The sequence below is a fragment of the Somniosus microcephalus genome, chromosome 9, assembly GCF_052327205.1.
Source record: "Somniosus microcephalus isolate GS21.2 chromosome 9, FLI_Smic_1.0, whole genome shotgun sequence".
Lineage (NCBI taxonomy): Eukaryota > Metazoa > Chordata > Chondrichthyes > Squaliformes > Somniosidae > Somniosus > Somniosus microcephalus.
This window is the reverse complement of record NC_140995.1, coordinates 224,667,699-224,693,704: the sequence shown is the minus strand read 5'-3', so window position 1 is coordinate 224,693,704 and position 26,006 is coordinate 224,667,699. Positions and strand designations below refer to the sequence as shown.

General features: G+C 45.9%; 1 protein-coding gene across 2 annotated transcripts in view; it reads right to left on the bottom strand.

Moving 5' to 3' along the window:
- Positions 1–26,006, bottom strand: part of kif6 (kinesin family member 6) — a 705,324-nt gene that overhangs the window by 573,885 nt on the left and 105,433 nt on the right. For both annotated transcript variants that reach the window (XM_085997944.1, XM_085997945.1), the window contains exon 6: positions 22,903–23,032. In XM_085997944.1, the coding sequence (XP_085854070.1) occupies positions 22,903–23,032 (130 nt within the window). The remainder of the gene's footprint in view (positions 1–22,902; positions 23,033–26,006) is intronic.

Genomic DNA, 26,006 nt, shown 5'->3' with positions numbered 1-26,006 from the left:
AAAGCTTGCTCTCATACTCTATTTCCCCCCTCTTAATTAATCCCTTTGTCCTCCTTTGCTGAATCCTAAACTGCTCCCAATCTTCAGGTTTGCTGCTGTTTCTGGCCAATTTATATGTCCTCTCCTTCGATCTTATGCTATCCCTAATTTCCCTTGTTAGCCACGGTGGAGTCACCTTCTTTGTTTTATTTTTATGCCAAACAGGGATGAACAAATTCTGTAGTTCATCCATGCGATCTTTAAATGTTTGCCATTGCCGATCCACCGTCAACCCTTTAAGTAACGGTCCCCAATCCATCCTAGCCAGCTCGCGCCTCATATCATTGTAGTTTCCTTTATATAAATTCAGGACCCTAGTCTCTGAGTCAAATACATCACTCTCCATCTTAATGAAGAATTCTATCATATTATGATCGCTTCCCCTCAAGGGGCCTCGCACAACAAGATTGCTAATTAATCCTTTCTCATTACATAATACCCAGTCTAAGATGGCCTGATCTCTAGTTGGTTCCTCAACATATTGGTCCAGGAAACCATCCCGTATACGCTCCAGGAATTGCTCCTCCACAGTATTGTTACTAATTTGGTTAGCCCAATCTATATGTAGATTAAAGTCACCCATGATAACTGCTGTGCCCTTATTGCACGCGTCTCTAATTTCCCATTTAATGCCATCCCCAACCTCAGCATTACTGTTTGGGGGTCTGTATACAACTCCCACTAATGTTTTCTGCCCCTTGGTATTTCTCAGCTCTACCCATACAGATTCCACATCATCAGAGCCAATATCCTTCCTTACTATTGTGTTAATCTCCTCTTTAACTAGCAATGCTACCCCAGCTCCTTTTCCTTTTTGCCTGTCTTTCCTGAATATTGAATACCACTGGATGTTGAATTCCCAGCCTTGGTCACCCTGGAGCCATGTCTCCGTAATCCCAATTATATCATCTCTGTTTACATCTATTTGCGCAGCTAATTCATCCACCTTATTACGAATGCTCCTCGCATTAAGACACAAAGGCCTAGAAATTCATTATAGCCACTTTTGGGGCGGTAAAGTCGGGCGGCCGCTAAAGTTTGCGCCCGGCGCAAATTCGAGGCCACTTCGCCGATATTCATTAGCTTCGCCCTAAGAGTTTGCTCGAGCGCTAAAACTGGCGATGCACGGCTCTCTTTAGGCGCTAAGCCGGTGGCCCGGGCGCTAACACCGGAAGGTGGGCGCAGGGCAGGTGCGGCGAGCTGCTGATTGACGGCAGACACTCTGGCTCCGGTGAGCTCTTAAAGGGGGAGGGTGAATTTGTTTATTTGAAAGGCCGAGACTGCTGTATTTGTGTTGTTGGGGAGGGCTTCTCTCCATCAGTTTGTTATGTGGTACCGGCACAACAACAACTCCTCCTCCTCCTCCTCCTCCTCTTCCATCTCCATCTCCATCATCACCATCTTTGTCTCTCACAAAGTGTTGCAAAACGGCTGCCTTTTCTACTGCAGGAGTGCCCTTTAATTTGCGCTCCCCGCGGCCCGCCTCGGCTGTGTACCGTTCCACTTCACAGTCGTTCGGGCCGAAAGGCGCACAATGGGGCGGCGCGAGTGAAGTTCCGGTTCCGGGCGCACAAAGGGCGTTGCACGACGAAATGACGTCATGATCTGCGCGCGCAGCTGAGCGCGCGCAAAGACTTTGCGCCGGCACTAAATGTCTACTGAAGTTGGGGCGAGGCGCAGATCGCGCTGCGCCCAGGCGCTAAGCGCCTAGCGCTCGAGATCTGCTCCTCCTAAGGCGTTAACGTCTGGCGCAGCCAACTGAATTTCTAGACCATTGCCTTCAGGCTTGTTTTTTTAAACACACTTAGACCTTTTAGAATTATTATTTACTGTGGCCATGTTTGATTTAAACCCTTGATATCTCTGACTGCCACTTCTGCTTTTCTCCTTCCTGTCTTTTGCTTCTATCCTTGCTTCCCTTTCCTCTGTCTCCCTGTACAGGTTCCCAGCCCCCTGCCATTTTAGTTTAAACCCTCCCCAACAGCACTAGCAAACACTCCCCCTAGGACATCGGTCCCGGTCCTGCCCAGGTGCAAACCGTCCAGTTTGTACTGGTTCCACCTCCCCCAGAACCGGTTCCAATGTCCCAGGAATTTGAATCCCTCCCCCTTGCACCATTCCTCTAGCCACGCATTCATCTGAAATATCCTTCTATTTCTACTCTGACTAGCACGTGGCACTGGTAGCAATCCTGAGATTACTACCTTTGAGGTCATATTTTTTAATTTACCTCCTAACTACCTATATTCAGCTTTTAGGACCTCATCCCGGTTTTTACCTATATCGTTGGTACCTATATGCACCACGACAACTGGCTGCTCACCCTCCCCCTCCAGAATGCCCTGCAGCCGAGTCATCCTTGACCCTTGTACCAGGGAGGCAACATACCATCATGGAGTCGCGATCGTACCAGAACAATTCCTCCACAAAGTTGCTGAACTAAATTAAGCATGATTGAAAAATGAAAATATTTTGGTAGTTTGGTCATCTATATGTGGCTTTCAAATGGGAATTGGATAAGTAAATGAAGGAAAACAAATTTCAGGGCTACGAGGAAAGGGCGGGATAGTGGGACGAGCTAAAGTGCTCTTGCAGAGACGCAGCATGGGCTCCTTGGGCCGAGCCTCCTTCAGTGCTGTAACCATTCTATGATACTATCTTCTGCACAATCAGCTCACAAAACAAGGATTTGCACAGGTCAACTCATTAAAAAAAAATTCATTCATGGGTTGTGGCTGTCGCTGGAAGGTAAGCATTTATTGCCCATCCCTAAATGGCATTAAGAAGGTGGTGGTGAGCCGTCTTCTTGAACCGCTACAGTCTGTGTGGTGAAGGTACTCCCACAGTGCTGTTAGGTAAGCAACTCCAGGATTTTCACCCAGCGACAATGAAATACTGCCATAATCATGACCAACCGGCTATTTTACATAGACTTAAGGACTTAAGAACATAAGAAATAGGTGCAGGAGTAGGCCATTTGGCCTTCGAGTCTGCTCCACCATTCAATAAGATCATGGCTGATCTTCTCACTCATCTCCACTTTCCTGCACTATCCCCATATCCCTTGATTCCCTTAATATTCAAAAATTTATCGATCTCTGTCTTGAATATACTCAACGACTGAGCCTCCACAGCCCTCTGGGGTAGAGAATTCCAAAGCTTCACCACCCTCTGAATGAAGAAATTTCTCCTCATCTCAGTCCTAAATGGCTGACCCCTTATTCTGAGACTGTGACCCCTGGTTCTAGACTCCCCAGCCAGGGGAAACATCCTCCCTGCATCTACCCTGTCAAGCCCTGTAAGAAGTTTGTATGTTTCAATGAGATCACCTCTCATTCTTCTAAACTCTAGAGAATATCGGCCTAGTCTACTCAATCTCTCCTCATAGGACAATCCCCCCATCCCAGGAACCAGTCTGGTGAACCTTTGTTGTAATCCCTCTATGGCAAATATATCCTTCCTTAGTTAAGGAGACCAAAACTGTACACAATACTCCAGGTGTGCTCTCACTACGGCTCTATATAATTGCAGTAAGACGCCTTTACTCTTATACTTAGAATCCTCTTGTAAAAAAGGCCAACGTACCTTTTGCATTCCTAATTTCTTGCTGTACCTGCATGTTAACTTTCAGTGATTCGCATACAAGGACACCCAGGTCCCTCTGAATACCAACATTTCCCAATCTCTCACCATTTAAAAAACACTCTGCTTTTCTATTTTTCCTACCAAAGCGGATAACTTCACATTTCTCCACATTATATTCCACTTGCCATGTTCTTGCCCACTCACTTAGCCTGTCTATATCCCTTTAAAGCCTCCTTGCATCCTCCTCACAACTTACATTCCCACCCAGCTTTGTATCATCAGCAAACTTGGATATATTACATGTGATCCCCTCATCCAAATCATTGATGTGGAATTTGAATGGCTGTGGCCCAAGCACTGAGCCTTGCGGTACCCCACTAGTTACAGCCTGCCAACCTGAAAATGACCCATTTATTCCTACTCTCTGTTTTCTGTCCGTTAACCAATCCTCAGTCCATGCTAGTATATTACCCACAATCCCATGAGCTCAAATTTTGTTTAATAACCTCTTGTGTGGCACCTTATTGAATGCCTTCTGAAAATCCAAATACACCACATCCACTGGTTCCCCCTTATCTATTCTGTTAGTTAAAACCTCAAAAAACTCGTAACAGGTTTGTCAAACACTATTTCCCATTCATAAATCTGTGTTGACTCTGCCCAATCCTATTATTATTTTCTAAGTGCCCTGTTACCACATCAATAATAATAGATTCCAGCATTTTCCCAACAAATGATGTCAGGCTAACTGGTCTGTAGTTCCCCGTTTTATCCCTCCCTCCTTTCTTAAATAGTGGGGTTACATTTGCTACCTTCCAATCTGCGGGAACTGTTCTAGAATCTATGGAATTTTGGAAAATGACAACCAATGCATCCACTATCTCTATAGCCGCCTCTTTCAAAACCCTAGGATGTAGGCCATCAGGTCCAGGGGATTTAGTGGCTTTCTGTCCATTAATTTCTCCAGCACTCCAGTGAAGACAGACACAAAGTATTTGTTTAATTTCTCTGCCATTTCCTCATTCCTCATCATAATTTCTCCTGTCTCAGCCTGTAAGGGACCCACATTTACTTTCGCTAATCTTTTCCTTTTTACATACCTATAGAAGCTTTTACAGTCTGTTTTTATGTCTCTCACTAGTTTACTCTCATATTCAATTTTCCCTTTCTTTATCAATTTCTTTGTCCTCCTTTGCTGAATTCTAAAATCCTCCTGATCCTCAGGCTTACTACTCTTTTTGGCAGCATTATAAGGCTCTTCTTTTGATTTAATTCTATCTTTAACTTCTCTTGTTAGCCACGGTTGAACCACTTTTCCTGTGGGTTTTTTGTGCCTTAAAGGAATGTATATTTGTTTTAACTTATGTATTGATTCTTTAAAAGCCAGCCATTGCTTGTCTACCGTCATACCTTTTAATGTAGTTTCCCAATCTATCTTAGCCAACTCGTAGTTTGCTTTGTTTAGATTTAAGACCCTAGTTTCGGATTTAACTAAATCACTTTCAAACTCAATATAAAATTCTATCATATTATGGTCACTCTTCCCTAACTATACTGTCCCCTACCACAACTATATTCCCTTTCACTCCCCCTACTTGAATGGCCTCCTGCACCATGGTGCTATGGTCAGCTTGCTCATCCATCCTGCAGGCTTTTCCCTCATCCACACAGGCAGCAAGAACCTAATACCCGTTGGACAAGGGCAAAGGCTGAGGCTCCTCCAGGTCCCCTTACCTACCTGAGTTGCAGTCACACCCTCCTGTCCCTGACCACTAACCAGACCTGCACCACTACCTAACCCAAGGGGTGTGACTGCCTTCTGGATCAAAGTGTCCAGGTAACTCTCCCCATCCCTGATGCCCCGCAATGTCTGCACCTCAGATCCTGCTCAAAAACTCTGAGCTGAAGTTCCTCAAGATGTAGGCACTTACTGCAAACATGGTTGTCCGGGATCACAATGCTCTCCACAAACTCCCACATGCTGCAGTTGCGGCACACCACCTGTACTGCCATCCCTATATGACCTTGTTTTATTTAATTAAATTTAATTAAATTTGTAATTAGGCAACTTCGTTTACAGTGTAGTTTCTTGACTACTTACTTGATCTAGATTAAGTTATGGATACTGAAAATTCAATTATTTAACAGGCATAGAAAATGCTGGTAATTCATAGCATCAGCACCTGAATGAGAAAGATAGGATTGTATTTTCAGTGTGACTCTGAAGTTCTGTAGGGTTATATCAGAAAATACTTTCTTTTTCAGATGCTGATTACCATGCAGTTCAATTTTTTTATTTCAAATTTCCAGTTTATCTCTAACAAACAACAATATTAACAACTTGTATTTATATAGTGTCCCTCAAGTAGGAAAACATCTTGGAGCATTTCACAAGGGAACACAATTACAGACTTAAATAAATCGGTTAGTTTAATAGTGGGGCTTTTCAGTCACAATCACAAAACACACTGCCCAAAATGTATCCATAATTGTTTTTAAACCAAATTTTTGGAAATCTGCAATACATATAGCACTCTTGCCTCTTCAGAGAAGTTTGAAGTGTGTGATGGTCTGATTTGCAGGAACCTGTTAAATTTAGAGTCCATAAGATGGTAGCAAAGTTGGTCAATTGACATTAACACTGGAACATTACGTGGGAAAACATAACTGTCTGAAAGTGGTTACTTTGCAACTTGGTATTCCAGTCCCTACGTTACATCATGCCATTCAAACAAACTTCAAACACAAGTACGCTGCTCAGGGGCCACAATGTGTCCAGATGGACTGACTGTGGTTTAATATAGTAATGAAAAAAATAAGCCAGACACAGGCAAACAGCTGACAAGATAACCAAAAAGCCTTCGGAACAGATGGGAGTCATTTTGTCGGTCTCAAATAAAAGAAACAAAAACAATATTCTGTGGATGCTGTAAATCTGAAATAGAAACAGAAAATACTGGAAACAATCAGCAGGTCAGGCAGCAACTGTGGAGAGAGAAACAGAGTTAACATATAGGGTCGATGACCTTTCATAGTTTATAAGCAAGTACAGAGCCAGGGAAAAGGGGGTGGGGAGGAATAAACAAAGGGCAAGGTCTGTGTGGAGCGCAGGAGTGATCAGATAACAATAGGGATGAGAGTTCAAGGCAAAAGGGGGTGGTAATGGGACAAGTAAAGAAACAAAAGATGGGTCCAGATGAGCTGTAAGTGGCAACAGCAGAATCATTACCAGCACCTGCTGTCTCAGAAAATGGGAGCAATGGTTATGATCTGAAATTGTTGAGCTCAATTTTGAGTCTGGAAGGTTGTAAAGTGAAAGAAATAAAAAAAAGATGGTGCTGAACATAGGTAATGATTTTCTTAAATTAACAACTCTCATAACATCTGTTACATCGTTATGTTATTACATCGTTAAATGGAACTACTTTGGTTAGTGTATTTATATTGCTATGTGACACACTGTGAAAGGCAGTGCACAGTGCAAGGTCAGGCATCTTGTGAAGCTGTACCTTTATGGTTTCGATGTTTAGTGTATTGTCATGACCATAATCATCATCATCCTGTTCATCCATGGCATGGATATTGTGTTTCTTTCTCTGGTTCTGCTGTCCGCCTTTGTTTTTGATGTATGTTCCTTCTTTCTTTGTTCTACACCTCTTTTCCCAGTGGTTTAGTTTGCCACATGCATTGCAGCTTGTTCCATATGCTGGACATTTCCTCCTGTCTGTATAATCGTGCGGTCTTCCACAGTTTCTGCACGTTTCTCCCGTTGTCATGTGCATGGCTTTGTGTGTTGTACTTTTCTCTCACTGTACCCACTCTGTTGTCCGTCTCAGAAGCCGTCCGCATGTCAGCCGTTTGAGAAATCAGCGTTCTCATTTGCTGCTTCATGGCTTCATGAGCTCTCGCAGTATCTATAGCCTCTGTTATTTCGAGCTTTTCTTTCCCTATCAGGGCTTTTTGTACCTCTGCATGCGCTGACCCCCATATCAGCTGGTCCACAAGCCTTTCCTCCATTTTCTTAAATGCACACTTGCTGGCTTCATTTCTCAGCCTTGTCAGGAAATTGTCAGCTGTTTCACCGGATTCCTGTCTTGGACTCTGAAATTTGTATCTGTGTATACGGTGATTGGATTTAGGCTCTAGATGGTTGCTGATTGTCGCAGGGTTTTCCTTTTCCTCTTCAGTCAAACTCCAGCTATTATACAAATCTAGACCTTTTTCTCCTGTCCACAACAGAATGTAACTAACCTTTTCTTCGTTGGCAGTACCCTTCAGGAAGCTTTTGAATGTAAGGTCACATTTCTGTTTGAACTTGCGGAATGCCTCTACTATATCGTCGGCTTCCCAGTTCATGAGGGGTTGCATTTGCGCAGTCAGTGCAGCGGCAGCCGCCATCTTAGTTGCCCGTACGATTCACGCTCAATCACCACAGACACCGGCACTCACGATCAGCTCATATATTCACTTTTCGTCTTATTCATAGTTCGTATGGCACAAGTTGTACTCACTTATACCGCTGCCACCATGTTGCGTCTCCTTGTGTTCTTATTACTATGTAATACAGACACTTTTCTCATTTAGTTTACCACTTTCACTCAGTTGTATTCTTGCTTTAATGATGTTGCTGCCGCATGGTGTGGAGTGATACAAGATGTCCGACCTTGCACTGTCTTTCACAGTGTGCCACATAGCAATATAAATACACTAACCAAAGTAGTTCCATATAACGATGTAACAAGTAGTTCCATTTAACGATGTAATAATATAACGATGTAACAACATCACTTCAACCAGGCCCTGGAAAACAACAGACTTAAAACGGAGATAAGTTATTTCTGGATATTTCTGCTTTATTAGTCACTATTTTAATACTTAGCACTTTTTAGTTGGCAAAGATCATCATTCAACATCTTAGTCAGCCTTTGTTTTGACAGTCTACTCACAGGTCTTGCTTAAGAACATAAGAAATAGGAGGAGTAGACCATTTGGCCCTCCGAGCCTGCTCCACCATTCAATAAGATCATGGCTGATTAATTTGGAAGTAAAAAGACAAAAGAAACTCCTCTATTTTTAAGATAGCAAAATACTGCAGATGTTGGAAATCCGAAATAACAACAGAAAATGCTGGAAAAACTCAGCAGGTCAGGCAACATCCGTGGAGAGAAATTTGAGTTGACGTTTCGGGTTGGATCCTTCTTCAAAACTGGAAAGAAAGTGGAACAAGTGGAACGTTACCTTGAAGAAGTTCTGCTCTTCTCTTCGACGGGATCTCCGTTTGGCTCTTCAACCTTGTTCCACTTTCTTTCCAGTTTTGAAGAAGGGTCCAACCCGAAACGTCAACTCAAATTTCTCTCCACGGATGTTGCCTGACCTGCTGAGTTTTTCCAGCATTTTCTGTTGTTATTCCTCTATTTTTAAGCTGTTTTCTTCTGCCTCATGTCAAACCACATTTTATGGTGAAGATGGTGCCTGCCACCTGCATTTTGTTTTCTTTCATTCCCTTTTACATAGGAACATAGGAATGTAAAGGACTAGATGAGACCACTGTGGTCCATTTTCCCGATCCAGTCTCTAGGAACTATCATACCCCACGATACCTATTCATTATTTTTCTCCATATACTTATCTAACTCTCTCCTGAAGTTGCTGGTACAATCAGTCCCCGTTGCCTCCCTTGGCAGTCCATTCCATACATTCACCACCCTCTTGCTCTGTAATCTGTGGCGGTGTTAAATATACTGATGATCATCTTGTCTACACCTTTTAGGATTTTGTACAAGATCAGCCCTGAGCCTTCTCTCCCCCATTGTAAACATTCCTAGCAACTGCAACCTCTCCTCATAACTCAGGTGCCTAGTCGCAGTTGTCAGTTTAGTAGCTCTTTGCTCCACCTTCTCCATTGTTTTCTCATACTGTCCAGAAGTGTACACAATACTCCAGATGAGGCAGCACTGGTGCTCTGTACAAGCGCAGAATAATTTCCTGAAATTTGTGCTTTATTCCTCCAGCTGTACAGCCCAAGGTCCTATTTTCTCTCTTTACTGCATCCACACTGCGCTGACGGTTTCAGCGATCCATTCCCCAGCACCTGCAAAACTCTCCTGGGTCAGGTCTGCAGGATAACACTATTTAGCACATACTGCCACTGTTTATTATTTTTTCTAATCTCATGATTGAGCATTTGACCAAATTAAATGACATCTGCCACTTGCCATCACAACTCTCCAATCTATCCAGGTACTTCTGCATTTGATCAGCCTGCTCCCTGTTGTTTGCCGCTCCTCCCAGTCCTGCGTCATCTGCAAATTTGTCCCCCGCTTCCAAGTCATTTTCTTGTGAACAGCGGCCTGCTCAATTGTCTGCAACTGTTGCTCTGTAGGGATACAGAATGATCTTTCCACCCTCCTTGTGATATCTCTAACAGAACAGCTTTGATCCAAACTCATCATGTTACAACATATGGCCTCAAGCCTGAGTAGCAGTGCTGTTCTGCATTCTGTTGCCATGCTGGGAGAGGTGGCATGGAGTAGACACCAAGTTTAGAAGATTAAATCTCCCCCACACACCACCTCAGACAGCAAAAAGGTGAGTCGCCCCAGGGCAATTTCATGATGGTTACAGAGTAGTTTTGACAAAAGTCTCCACGGTTGTTGCCCACCTTCTTGATTGGGGGCTGTGCATGACACAGGGAAGCTAAGGAGGGGCAAGGGGGGGATAAAATATCTAAAAAATATATTTCAAAAGGGAACTGGATAAGTACCTGAAGGAAAACATTTTTCAGGGCTACAGGGAAAGGGCGCGGGAGTGGGACTAGCTGAGGTTATCTTGCAGAGAGCCGGCATAGGCTCAACGGGCCGAGTGGCCTCCTTCTGTGCTGTAACCATGCTATGATATATAATTTTAAGGCTACTGGGAGGGAACCATGAGTGACATGAAATCGATTAACTATTGATTATCCCACCTCCCAACTGAGTTAAGTGCCAACCAGAGGCTCAACCTTTCCAATATCAGAAATTGATATTATCGGGGTGTATGGGTTAGATAATGGGTCCCCTGCTCTTTCCTTGATTCCCATATGGAGCTGCTGAGGAATTTCTTAAAGTTCTTCCCGAAATTGGCCACAGCTTCCTTCTCTGTTTTTGTCCCCCTCAGAGTTAGCATTAATAAAGTTAGAGCTGGACCAAGTTGAACCATCCAGTGGAAGCAGCAAGCAATAATAACCCTTACAATCTTTTCTCATCTATTCCACCCGCCAAACCCCACCCCACCACGCAAAATTAAATCAGTATATGTGCAGCAATGAGAGATATCTACAGCTCTGTAACGCATTATCAGAGCAACAAATCTGATGGGAAACTACCTGCCCAGGTCACTGTCGAACACAGTTATCTCTTAAGCACTGGCTGAAGTTTGGGAATAGATTCTTCAGCTGCACTGCCTGAGGTTTGGGAATAGATTCTTCAGCTGCACTGGCTGAGGTTTGGGAATAGATTGTTCAGCAGCATAGGCTGAAGTTTGGGAATAGATTGTTCAGCTGCACTGGCTGAGGTTTGGGAATAGATTGTTCACCAGCACTGGCTGAGGTTTGGGAATAGATTGTTCACCAGCACTGGCTGAGGTTTGGGAATAGATTGTTCAGCTGCACTGGCTGAGGTTTGGGAATAGATTGTTCACCAGCACTGGCTGAGGTTTGGGAATAGATTGCTCAGCTGCACTGGCTGAGGTTTGGCAATAGATTGTTCACCAGCACTGGCTGAGGTTTGGGAATAGATTGTTCACCAGCACTGGCTGAAGTTTGGGAATAGATTGTTCATCAGCACTGGCTGAAGTTTGGGAATAGATTGTTCACCAGCACTGGCTGAAGTTTGGGAATAGATTGTTCACCAGCACAAGCTGAAGTTTGGGAATAGATTGTTCACCAGCACTGCCTGAAGTTTGGGAATAGATTGTTCACCAGCACTGGCTGAAGTTTGGGAATAGATTGTTCACCAGCACAAGCTGAAGTTTGGGAATAGATTGTTCACCAGCACAGGCTGAGGTTTGGGAATAGATTGTTCACCAGCACTGGCTGAGGTTTGGGAATAGATTGTTCACCAGCACTGCCTGAAGTTTGGGAATAGATTGTTCACCAGCACTGGCTAAAGTTTGGGAATAGATTGTTCACCAGCACTGGCTGAAGTTTGGGAATAGATTGTTCACCAGCACTGCCTGAAGTTTGGGAATAGATTGTTCAGCAGCACAAGCTGAAGTTTGGGAATAGATTGTTCAGCTGCACAGGCTGAGGTTTGGGAATAGATTGTTCACCAGCACTGGCTGAGGTTTGGGAATAGATTGTTCACCAGCACTGGTTGAAGTTTGGGAATAGATTGTTCACCAGCACTGGCTGAAGTTTGGGAATAGATTGTTCACCAGCACTGCCTGAAGTTTGGGAATAGATTGTTCAGCTGCACTGGCTGAGGTTTGGGAATAGATTGTTCACCAGCACTGCCTGAAGTTTGGAAATAGATTGTTCAGCTGCACAGGCTGAGGTTTGGGAATAGATTGTTCACCAGCACTGGCTGAAGTTTGGGAATAGATTGTTCACCAGCACTGGCTGAGGTTTGGGAATAGATTGTTCAGCTGCACTGGCTGAAGTTTGGGAATAGATTGTTCACCAGCACTGGCTGAGGTTTGGGAATAGATTGTTCACCAGCACAGGCTGAGGTTTGGGAATAGATTGTTCACCAGCACTGGCTGAGGTTTGGGAATAGATTGTTCACCAGCACTGGCTGAGGTTTGGGAATAGATTGTTCACCAGCACTGGCTGAGGTTTGGGAATAGATTGTTCACCAGCACTGGCTGAGGTTTGGGAATAGATTGTTCACCAGCACTGGCTGAGGTTTGGGAATAGATTGTTCACCAGCACTGGCTGAGGTTTGGGAATAGATTGTTCACCAGCACTGGCTGAAGTTTGGGAATAGATTGTTCACCAGCACTGCCTGAAGTTTGGGAATAGATTGTTCAGCTGCACAGGCTGAGGTTTGGGAATAGATTGTTCACCAGCACTGGCTGAAGTTTGGGAATAGATTGTTCACCAGCACTGGCTGAGATTTGGGAATAGATTGTTCACCAGCACTGCCTGAAGTTTGGAAATAGATTGTTCAGCTGCACAGGCTGAGGTTTGGGAATAGATTGTTCACCAGCAGTGGCTGAAGTTTGGGAATAGATTGTTCACCAGCACTGGCTGAAGTTTGGGAATAGATTGTTCACCAGCAGTGGCTGAGGTTTGGGAATAGATTGTTCACCAGCAGTGGCTGAGGTTTGGGAATAGATTGTTCAGCTGCACTGGCTGAAGTTTGGGAATAGATTGTTCACCAGCACTGGCTGAGATTTGGGAATAGATTGTTCACCAGCACTGGCTGAAGTTTGGGAATAGATTGTTCACCAGCACTGCCTGAAGTTTGGGAATAGATTGTTCAGCTGCACAGGCTGAAGTTTGGGAATAGATTGTTCACCAGCACTGGCTGAGGTTTGGGAATAGATTGTTCACCAGCACTGGCTGAGGTTTGGGAATAGATTGTTCACCAGCACTGGCTGAGGTTTGGGAATAGATTGTTCACCAGCACTGGCTGAGGTTTGGGAATAGATTGTTCACCAGCACTGGCTGAAGTTTGGGAATAGATTGTTCACCAGCACTGCCTGAAGTTTGGGAATAGATTGTTCAGCTGCACAGGCTGAGGTTTGGGAATAGATTGTTCACCAGCACTGGCTGAAGTTTGGGAATAGATTGTTCACCAGCACTGGCTGAGGTTTGGGAATAGATTGTTCACCAGCACTGCCTGAAGTTTGGGAATAGATTGTTCACCAGCACTGGCTGAGGTTTGGGAATAGATTGTTCACCAGCATTGGCTGAGGTTTGGGAATAGATTGTTCACCAGCACTGGCTGAGGTTTGGGAATAGATTGTTCACCAGCACTGGCTGAAGTTTGGGAATAGATTGTTCAGCTGCACAGGCTGAAGTTTGGGAATAGATTGTTCACCAGCACTGGCTGAGGTTTGGGAATAGATTGTTCACCAGCACTGGCTGAGGTTTGGGAATAGATTGTTCACCAGCACTGGCTGAGGTTTGGGAATAGATTGTTCACCAGCACTGGCTGAGGTTTGGGAATAGATTGTTCACCAGCACTGGCTGAAGTTTGGGAATAGATTGTTCACCAGCACTGCCTGAAGTTTGGGAATAGATTGTTCAGCTGCACAGGCTGAGGTTTGGGAATAGATTGTTCACCAGCACTGGCTGAAGTTTGGGAATAGATTGTTCACCAGCACTGGCTGAGGTTTGGGAATAGATTGTTCACCAGCACTGCCTGAAGTTTGGGAATAGATTGTTCACCAGCACTGGCTGAGGTTTGGGAATAGATTGTTCACCAGCATTGGCTGAGGTTTGGGAATAGATTGTTCACCAGCACTGGCTGAGGTTTGGGAATAGATTGTTCACCAGCACTGGCTGAAGTTTGGGAATAGATTGTTCAGCTGCACAGGCTGAGGTTTGGGAATAGATTGTTCACCAGCACTGGCTGAAGTTTGGGAATAGATTGTTCAGCTGCACAGGCTGAGGTTTGGGAATAGATTGTTCACCAGCACTGGCTGAGGTTTGGGAATAGATTGTTCAGCTGCACAGGCTGAGGTTTGGGAATAGATTGTTCACCAGCACTGGCTGAAGTTTGGGAATAGATTGTTCAGCTGCACAGGCTGAGGTTTGGGAATAGATTGTTCACCAGCACAGGCTGAGGCTTGGGAATAGATTGTTCAGCTGCACAGGCTGAGGTTTGGGAATAGATTGTTCACCAGCACTGGCTGAGGTTTGGGAATAGATTGTTCACCAGCAGTGGTTGAAGTTTGGGAATAGATTGTTCACCAGCAGTGGCTGAGGTTTGGGAATAGATTGTTCAGCTGCACAGGCTGAGGTTTGGGAATAGATTGTTCACCAGCACTGCCTGAAGTTTGGGAATAGATTGTTCACCAGCACAGGCTGAAGTTTGGGAATAGATTGTTCAGCTGCACTGGCATAGATGTTATAAACAAAAATCTGCCGATGCTGGAAATCTGAATCAAAAACAGAAAATGTTGTAAACACTCAACATCTGTGGAGGGAAGAGAATGTTGATGCTTCAGATGTGCAACCTTCATCAGAATTGGAAGATATTAAAGATGAACAGCATTTAATAAAGGAATTGAACAAAGGAGTTGTGGTAAACCACTAATCTGCCTGTACAGAACATGTCTGGGCATGCCTCAGCTGGCTCCGCCCCTGGCTCCACCCCTAAGCCCAGGTATAAAGGTGATTGACCTCCAGTCCCCCTGGCTTTAAGGATCGGTCTACCAGCAGAGGCATGCTCGTATTCTTTTGTTAATAAAAGTCTACTTGTTATAAGTTTAACTCTTAGTCTTCTGGAGTTATTGATGGCGCATCAATTTTATTAACAAAAGGTTTTGAAATGGAGCAAATCCTGAAACCGGAACGCCTGGAACTGGACCCTCAAACGGCGGATGCATCAAATAACTTCGAGCACTGGCTGAGCTGCTTCGAAGCATTCCTGCAGGCCTCCAGCACTACCGTCAGGACCGAAGCCGACAAACTGCTAGTACTGAACTCACGGGTGAGCCACCAAGTATATTCGATTATCCGAGACGCTGTATCCTACACAGCCGCTATCACGATACTAAAAGAATATACTAAGCCAGTCAACGAGGTCTACGCTAGACACCTCCTGGCTACCCGCAAACAGCGACCTGGGGAATCGGGTGACGAATACCTACGGGCACTGAGAGTCCTCGGCCGGGACTGCAAGTGCAAATCGGTGACGGCCGCGGAAAATACTGATGACCTAATCAGAGACGCCTACGTCGCCAGCATCAGGTCCAGCTACACTCGACAGAGACTGCTAGAGCAAAGTGGGCTCAACCTGCAGAAGGCTGTGGCCCTTGCTAACTCGCTGGACGTGGCCCTCCGAAACATGGATGCCTACCCCCCCCGACCATACGGCCCTCCCCGCCCCGTGGATGTCGCGGGGGCCGCCATCTTGGGACACGGTAAGGCCACAGGCCTGCGCCACGCCACCACCGCCACGGCCCACCTGCAGCCCAACTACAGCTGCGATGTCCAGAGGCTCAAAGTGCTATTTCTGTGGCCAGGCCAAGCACCCCAGACAACACTGCCCGGCGAAGGACGCGATCTGCTCCAAATGCGGAAAGAAGGGGCACTATGCCAAAGTGTGCAGGGCAAAACCGACCAACTCCAGCAGCGCCGCGTGTGAGCCGTGCAGGTCGCCATCTTGGACACCACCAGCCGCGTGTGAGCCGTGCGGGCCGCCATCTTGGACATCACCAGCCGCGTGTGAGCGGTGCGGGCCGCCATCTTGGACGTCACTTTGGGACCAGGCCCCTGACTCCCCCCCACTGCCTCGCGCGAGTACAACAGCGACCCACCGACCTCAACGATGGCCTCCATCATCCTGGACCAATCCAGGCCTCACCAACTGGCCAGGTCCACGATGGACATCAAGGTAAACGGTCACGCAACAAACTGTCTATTTGACTGCGGGAGCATGGAGAGCTTTATCCACCCCGACACGGTGCGACGCTACTCCCTATCAGTCATGCCCACGCGCCACCGGGTCTCTATGGCCTCCAAGTCCCATACGGCGGACGTCGGCGGCTACTGTGTAGCGACCCTGACAGTAATGGGCACAGAGTACAAAGACTTTAAACTCCTTGTCCTGCCACAGCTCTGCGCTGCTGTGCTACTGGGACTGGATTTCCAGTGCCACCTAGAGAGTGTCACGATGGCGTACGGCGGGCCCCTGCCCCCACTTACAGTCTGCAGCCGGCAAAATTTAAAACAACCGCCGCGCACAATATGCAGCCTATCCACCCTGAAAGTCAGCCCCCCCCCGTTGTTTGCTAATCTCGCCCACGACTGCAAGCCCATCGCAACAAAAAGCAGGCGGTACAGTGCCGGGGATAGAAGCTTCATTAAAATAGAAGTAGAGAGACTCCTGCGGGGAGGGGATTATCGAGGGCAGCACCAGCCCATGGCGAGCCCAAGTAGTGGTCGTGAAGACCGGCGAGAAACAGCGCCTGGTCATTGACTACAGTCAAACAATCAAAAGGTATACCCAATTAGACGCATACCCCCTTCCCCGCATATCTGATATGGTCAATCAGATTGCACAGTACCGGGTATTCTCTACCATTGACCTGAAGTCGGCATACCACCAACTCCCTATCAGACCTGAAGACCGCCAGTATACTGCCTTCGAGGCAAACGGCCGCCTCTACCACTTCCTCAGAGTCCCCTTCGGCGTCACCAACGGGGTCTCAGTCTTCCAAAGGGAGATGGACCGGATGGTTGACCAGAACGCGCTGCAGGCCACTTTTCCCTACCTGGACAATGTCACCATCTGCGGCCATGACCAGCAGGGCCATGACGCCAATCTAGAAAAATTCCTCCGAACAGCCCAGCGCTTAAATTTGACATACAACAAAGAAAAATGTATGTTTCGCACCACCCGCCTCGCTATCCTTGGCTGTGTAGTGGAAAACGGAGTCATCGGCCCCGACCTCGACCGAATGCGCCCCCTTCTGGAACTACCCCTGCCTCACTGCCTCAAAGCCCTGAAGAGATGTCTGGGGTTTTTCTCTTATTACGCCCAATGGGTGCCCAATTACGCGGACAAAGCCCGGCCCCTTATCAAGTCAACCTCCTTCCCCCTGGCGGCAGAGGCCCGTGCAGCCTTCACCCGCATAAAAGAGGACATTGCAAAGGCTACAATGCACGCCGTGGACGAGTCCATCCCTTTCCAAGTGGAGAGCGATGCGTCTGACTTCGCCCTGGCCGCAACCCTTAAACAGGCGGGGAGACCCGTGGCCTTCTTTTCACGAACCCTCCAGGGCCCTGAAATTAGACACTCCTCAGTCGAAAAGGAGGCCCAGGCTATAGTGGAGGCTGTACGGCATTGGAGGCATTACCTGGCCGGTAAACGCTACACCCTGCTCACTGACCAACGATCAGTAGCATTTATGTTCAATAACAAGCAGAGGGGCAAAATCAAAAACGACAAGATATTGCGGTGGAGGATCGAATTATCCACCTACAATTATGATATCTTATACCGGCCCGGGAAACTTAATGAGCCCCCGGACGCCCTATCCCGTGGAACATGTGCCAACGCACAGGTCGATAGGCTATGGGCCCTCCACAACGATCTCTGCCACCCGGGGGTCACCAGGTTTTTCCACTTCATTAAGGCCCGCAACCTGCCTTACTCCATCGAGGAGGTCAGGACCATGACCAGGATCTGCCAAGTCTGTGCCGAATGCAAACCGCACTTTTATAGGCCAGACAGGGCGCACCTGATAAAAGCCACCCGCCCCTTCGAGCGCCTAAGCGTAGATTTTAAAGGGCCCCTCCCCTCCTCTGACCACAACACGTACTTCCTCAACATCATTGACGAGTACTCCCGTTTCCCGTTCGCTATCCCCTGCCCGGACATGACCAGCGCCACAGTCATCAAATGTCTCAATGACCTCTTCGCCATATTCGGTTTTCCCAGCTACATCCATAGTGACAGGGGCTCGTCGTTCACGAGTGACGAGCTGCGCCAGTACCTGCTCGAAAAAGGGATAGCCACGAGCAGGACCACCAGCTACAACCCCCGGGGTAACGGACAAGTAGAAAGGGAGAACGCGACAGTGTGGAAAACCGCCATGCTAGCCTTAAAGTCCAGAGGCCTCCCAACCTCCCGCTGGCAAGAAGTCCTCCCCAATGCGCTTCCCTCCATACGGTCACTACTCTGTACCGCCACAAACGCCACCCCTCACGAGAAAATGTTCGTCTTCCCTAGGAAATCCACCTCGGGGACATCGCTACCGCCATGGCTTACGTCTCCAGGGCCCGTCTTGCTCAGGAAGCACGTGAGGAGCCATAAAACAGACCCCCTGGTCGAAAGGGTCCACCTCCTCCACGCCAACCCACAATATGCATACGTGGCGTATCCCGACGGGCGGGAGGACACGGTCTCCATACGAGACCTCGCACCCTCAGGTGCCACCGAAAACACCATTACCCACTACCCATTACCATTACCCACTACCATTACCCACGACACACCCCTAGAAGGGAATCCACATCGAAACCAAGTAGACGGCACGCCAGGGCCCTGTGACCCACCCTTATACACCCACCGACCCCGCACCCACGAAGACGACACGCCGGTGCTCCGGCCCACGTGGGAAACGGCCGCGGGAAAAGAACCGCCGCAGCCGGCACCACGACGATCACTACGGCAGACAAGACCCCCGGAGAGACTTGCCTATACGAACTTCTGAGACACTTCACCCCGCCGGACTCATTTTAAACAAGGGGTGAATGTGGTAAACCACTAATCTGCCTGTACAGAACATGTCTGGGCATGCCTCAGCTGGCTCCGCCCCTGGCTCCACCCCTAAGCCCAGGTATAAAGGTGATTGACCTCCAGTCCCCCTGGCTTTAAGGATCGGTCTACCAGCAGAGGCATGCTCGTATTCTTTTGTTAATAAAAGTCTACTTGTTATAAGTTTAACTCTTAGTCTTCTGGAGTTATTGATGGCGCATCAGGAGTGGAACCACACACACACACACAAAAGAGAGAAGAAATAGTAAGACATGTTAAGTGATGAGAATAAAACGAGATGGTTAAATGGCAGAAGTGATATTAACATGAGACAACAGGAGGCCTATTGAGAGAAATTAATTAAAGAGATTTATGAGACCCAGAGAATGTGAGAACAAGATGAGGTGGGGTAAGGCAAGTAGATATGGAAGCACAAAAATATGGCAAAGCAGAGCACACCACCTTGCCACTCAAGCACCAGCCTTACCCCCTCCAAGAAATGCCGGTCCACCTTCCTTCTCCTTCTGAGGCCCGCGGAACCGAGGATGACATGCTTCCACATTAAAAATGAGTTCTCAGGTGACTGATGAGCCCAATGCGGGACCTACAGTCTCTGTCACAGGTGGGGCAGACGGTGGTTGAAGGGGCGAGTGTGGGTGGGGTGCTTGGGTTGACGTGCGCTCCTTGCGCTTGGCTTCTGCTTGCTCCCGGCGAAGAGACTCGAGGTGTTCGGCGTCTTCCTGGATGCTTCTCCTCCACTTTGGGCCAGGGATTCCCAGGTGTCAGTGGGGATGTTGCACTTTTTCAAGGAGACTTTGAGGGTGTCCTTGAAGCGTTTCCTCGGCCTACCTGGGGCTCTCTTGCCGTGTCGGAGCTCCGAGTAGAGTGCTTGTTTTGGGAGTCTCATATCGGGCATGCAGACGATGTGGCCAGTCCATCGGAGCTGATCGAGCTTGGTCAAATCTTCGATGCTGGGGGTGTTGGCCTGAGCGAGAACACGGGCGTTGGTGCGCCTATCCTGCCAATGGATTTGCAAGATCTTGTGGAGGCAGTGTTGGTGGTACCTCTCCAGTGCTTTGAGGTGCCTGCTGTACATGGTCCATGTCTCTGAGGCATACAGCAGAGCGGGTAGCACTGCTGCTCTGTAGACCATGAGCTTAGTGCCGGGTTTGAGGTCCTGGTCTTCAAACACTCTCTTCCTCAGGCGACTGAAGGCTGCACTGGTACACTGAAGGCGGTGTTGGACTTTATCATCGATGTCTGCCCTTGTTGACAGTAGGCTCCCGAGTTATGGAAAGTGGTCCACGTTGTCCAAGGTCTTGTCGTGAATTTTGATAATCGGGGGCATTACTGTGTGGCGGGGGCAGGTTGGTAGAGGACCTTTGTCTTACGAATGTTTAGTGTAAGGCCTATGCTCTCATATGCTTCGGTGAAGGTGTTGACTATGGTTTGGAGTTCGACCTCCGAGTGAGCGCAGACACAAGCGTCGTCTGCATACTGTAATTCGACGGCAGAGGATGGGACGACCTTGGATCTGGACTGGAGGTGACGGAGTTTGAACAGTTTCCCGTTTGTTCTGTAAATTAGCTCCACTCCAGTGGGGAGCTTACTGAGGGTGAGATGGAGCATTGCAGCAAGGAAGATCGAGAAGAGCGTTGGTGAGATGACACAGCCTTGCTTGACCCCGGTTCGTACGTGAATTGGATCTGTGGTGGAACCGTTGGTCAGGATCAAGGCTTGCATGTCGTCGTGAAGCAGGCGGAGGATGGTGACAAACTTTTAAGGGCAGCTGAATTTGAGGAGGACACTCCATAATCCCTCATGGTTGACAGTGTCGAAGGCAATCCCACACTAGCAGCACTGCCTGTGGGAGCTATAGTTAAAGTTTGCAGTTACTATACTCACTATTAAAATCAGAGGGCTGCAAAATGCCCAATAGAAAGTTAAGATGCTATTCCTTGATCTTGTGTTGACAGTGGAAGTTAATTATTCAAAGGCAAATTAGATCGATTTCTTTCAGAAAATCATAGCCCAGAGTTTGCTGGGGCGATGCATCTCGCAGCGTCACCTGTTAGTTACACTTTTTCCCTCACCCTTCAGTTCGAAAACTTTTTGCCCTGTGAATTGCTGTAAGTGCAAGCTGATAATGGTGTGGCGAGGGCAATGGAGCATCTGGGACCTTGGTGAACGACAGGACCAACAGTGAATCTCTTTACCAATGAGATTTAAGGAGTGAGAAAGAACCAGAGGAACAACAGAGAAGAGTAAATTAGAGTCAAATCAGGTACAGAATGAGAAATAAAATGGGAGAGAAAAATTGATTGCGAGAGAGGGAAAAAAAGAGACAGAAAGGAAAAGAATTTTAAAAAGTAAGAAAAAAATTGAGAAATTTAAAATTTAAAAACGCTCCAACAATAATTTACGACCTGCAGAACTAGAGTCCGCAGTTTCAATTGTTTCCTTGCTGGGCCGGAGAGGTTAATTAGCATTTCAAGAACATAAATCTCTTCATTAAAAAGGTACATACATTGTTAATTACCAGCCCTAACTTTCCGTGGCGAGTTTAATTAACAATTAATGTGAAAATGCAGCAACTTCACAAAACTCATGGGGTGGTTAAGGGCGAGCTGCCGTTTTCGTGAGGTTAACGCTGGCCAACAATAAATCGTCCAGCAACTTTTGGCAATTCGTAATTCATGGGGTACTTCTCCTTCACAATAACAGCGAGCGCTATTAAACTCGCTGCTATTTTGGCAGCAAAGTTTGGGCCAATATTTTGGGATACAGTATGAGTAATTTGAGATGTGACATATGGTAAATGTAGCATGCTTGGAAGGAACAAGTGACTTTGGACCCATGGATCCCAAAGCTCTCCACCACTGAGGGTTTTCCTTGCTTCGTGTCTGGGTCAGTTGTGAAATTTTCTCATCTAGCAATTCCTGCGTTCATAGAAACATAGAAGATAGGAGCAGGAGTAGGCCATTTGGCCCCTCGAGCCTGCTCGAGTATGATCTATCCAGTGTAGGGAAGATTGTACCATGAGCAGTGAATACAGTGTACTATGTTGGAGGATGCTGTTCATCTGTAATTTTTCTAGATGAAGCATTCACGCCTGAAATATCAACACACATGTTCTCTCCTCAGAACCTACTAAAGCTGCTAAGTGTTTCCAGCATTTTCTGTTTCTGCCACAGATGGCGCTTGGCTAAGGGATGCAAAGGAAATTATGAAAATAAGAGGGTCCTACAAGCATGGATACGTAGAGAAAGATACCACTGAGGTCCATTTGGCTAGCCCCACAGTTTGAAAGTACCAAACACTACTTTCTCTGTGAAATATCTATCCAGTTTTCAACACTATCCTGTTCCTTTCCTCCCCTGACAGTCGGCTCCATAAATTCGCTATTCTCTGAGTAAAGTCATTAAAAGTTGAACTGCCTGCTCATTTTCCCTCTTCTAAGTTCCAGTCTGTGACCCCACCTCATGGTTACAGAGTTTGTGATTACACCAGACATATTATTGGGGTTCAATTCATCAACACCTCATAGAATCTTGAATACTGACTGAAAGAAGTGGCATGATCCTTAGTGCAAGATGAGCACTGAAGTTGAAATGAACAGGAGATGAAATCAGGAAGTAGTAAACACAAGATAGCTTTGCAGGAGGAAGGCTATTTGGTCCATTTTCATTCATCCATCCAGAAAAAAAACTATAGTCCTTCCATCACAGCATACTATGGTTTCTTAAAAGACTCCATAGTTTTTCTCTCCACTGGCCTTACTGGAGGTCCATTCCTATGTGTTGATCATTCTTTCTGTGAAGAACTCTCTGAAGTAACACTGAACTTGGGTTTTAAAAGTACTCACCTCTGCAATCATTCGGTTAGTATCTCCCAGGAAAAGCAGGTTGAGAGATTCTTCCTCATTGTTCGCCTGGTGAAGAGAGAGATTCCTAAGGTGAATGTGCTGGTCGGTATCTTCCATGATGGTCACCTTGCTGATGGATGGAAATAAATACCATCAAAATAAAACACCATGTAACTTTATACTAGAAACTGAGAGTTGTAAACCAATATAATATTGGTCATACTACACTGGAATAACTTTGAATCATTGGCGTTTATGCCGCAGAAAACAATGAAGTGACCAGAAAACTGCACCCCAACAGTATGGAGCGTAAGCCTGCTTTTAAAAATATCAGACTCATATCACTGTACCCACCTATACTTTTAAGAGAACTGATCCAATTTAAGGTTAATAAGGTATAAAACTAGCAAAGAGCTGGACATGCATAGCAAGATGATCAGGATCTGAAAGAGAAACGGGTCTGTTTTAATTCTTGAAGGGCTTTCCGATGAAGGGTCTCAAGCCAAACATTAACCTTTATGGATGCGGACTAGGCTGCTGTGTATTTTCTACATTTTCTGCTTTTATGTCAGGCTTCTAATTTCAAGGTTTGCTTTTTAATCTGTGCAGAACCAATGTTTGCAGGGCAAGGTTTTTTACACTAGTTTTGCACCATTGCATCAGTGGCAAAGATTAAGAATTTTTATTTTAAAAATAGGCATGTGATTGGTCTGTGAAGAGACAATCTGACTTAAACACAAAACACAATGATCTTCTTGGTCTATGTCATCGAAATGAGGACTGAACAAAGAAGTCCCATAATTGTGCTTTAAAAAAAAAATGTACTCCTGCATTGGGTAACTTACTATTTCTAATCATTTCTAAATTGAATGGGGAAATTCCAGGAACTGGGAGCCAGAGAACTCAGGCTGGTGCTCCAGGAAACAAATTGAACAATTCAATCTTTAAAAAAAAAAGGCACAAAAAGCTTACACACATTCTCGTTCTATGTAGCTATAACTATCATGAAACCTATATTTCATCAAATATAGAGCACGATAGAATATAAGTTAAAGAAAGAAAGACTTGCATTTATATAGCGCCTTTCACAACCACTGGACGTCCCAAAGTGCTTTACAGCCAATGAAGTACTATTTTTTGAAGTGTAGTCACTGTTGTAATGTAGGAAACACGGCAGCCAATTTGCACTCAGCAAGCTCCCACAAACAGCAATGTAATAATGACCAGATAATCTGTTTTAGTGTTGTTGATTGAGGGATAAATATTGGCCAAGACTCCGGGGATAACTCCCCTGCTCTTCTTCGAAATAGTGCCAGGTGATCTTTTACAACCAACAGAGAGCAGACGGGACCTCGGTTTAACATCTCATCCGAAAGACAGAAGTTTCACGATACTTGCCGCTACATCCAGTGTCATAATAATTATGCAGCTGCATCCAATAATTGTCATAATAATTATACAGTTCTACTCATGAGAGTGAGGATGCTGGGTGACAGAGCCAGTCATTCCTGGTCAACAAGCTGAATGCTTACTAGATGGTGTGTAAAGTGTTGCATTACACTGAGGCAGCAGGGGTCCTAGCAAAATTAAGCAGGGCACTGGAGCTCATCTTTTCCCAAGGGTTGGTCCGGTCCAGAGACTTGAGCACATAATGTAGGCTGACACTTCAGTGTCGTACTGAGGGAGTGCTGCACTGTCAGAGGTTCATCCTCCGGGTGAGATGTTAAATCAAGGCCTCAGGTGGATGAGAAAGATCCAGTGGCACTATTTGAAGAGCAAGGGAGTTCTCCTGGCTAATATTTATCCCTCCACCAACACCACGAAAATAAATTATTTTGGCATTTTGTTGCAGTTTGTGGGACCTTGCTGTGTGCAGATTGGCTATCGCATTTCCTGACATTAAATCAGTGACTCCAGTTCAAAAGTACTTAATTAGCTGTAAAGTGCTTTGGGGTGTGAAGGGTGGTATACAAATGCATGTGATTTCTTCCTTTTACCTATAAAACCCAAATTGCCTTTTGGTTTTTTTTGTGGCTTCATCTGCCTGCATTCATATTTTCAAGAAATATGAGATTAAGTTACAAGCCTTATTTTAGGATACTGGCAAACCAAAAAGGCAGAATTTAAAAAAAGTTAGAATGATTTTATTGATTCACCACCTCCTTCTGGCAATTGTCTCCTCAGCTCAGTTCATAGCACACAGACTGAATATTGGTGGGTTCAAGCCCCACTCCAAGACTTCAAAACAGAATCTTTGCTGACACTTAAGTGCCATTCTGAGTGAATGCTGCCTTTTTGATGTTGCTATCCTTCCGCTGAGACCCTGTCAGCCTCTTCTGGTGATTCAAATGGATGTAAATGATCCCATGGGACTCTTTGAAGAGCAGAGAGTTTTCCTACTGTCCTGGCCAGCATTCCTCAGCAACCAGATCAATTGGTCATTGCTGTTTGTGGGTCCTTATTGTGTGCAAATTGACTGTGGTGTTATCCACTTAAGTGACTGCATTTCAAAGTAAAGTGTTGGATATTCAGTACTTTAGGACATCCTAAAAGATGTTATACAAATGCAAGTTCTTCATTCTTTCCTCTTGCGAGTTATTTTACTGGTAGCTGTTCACTGAATCAATCTACTTCTTGATTGGCAGTTGTACTTGGCTGCTCGTTGTTCAATAGAAAGAGCCCTACCTGCTCAGTTGCAGTTTGTTACTCTTTTATATGATATTTGAGGATTTGAGGATATGCACTTTACATGTGTAATCCTTTCAAGCATGACATTTTCGAAGTGTGACAGACACATGCAAGACGCAAGACTTATAAGTACACGGACAGATTTCCACAATTTGTAACAGAAGTGAAAGTGAGAGATCAGGATTGCCCCTCTATGCTGACACTGTTTACATCATAGAAGAGGGAACACCATGATAACATCTGTGACCAGCAGACAGCCTTAACAGATGGTACGCATCTTTCATTACAAGTATTGATATTTCTAAATGACAACAGAATGAATCAGAGCGATTTCTCAGAAATGTTACTATTTTATCACACCTGTTTATTTTCACACTACAAATTCTTGCAAATTGCAGCTTTAATAGAGCTGAAGA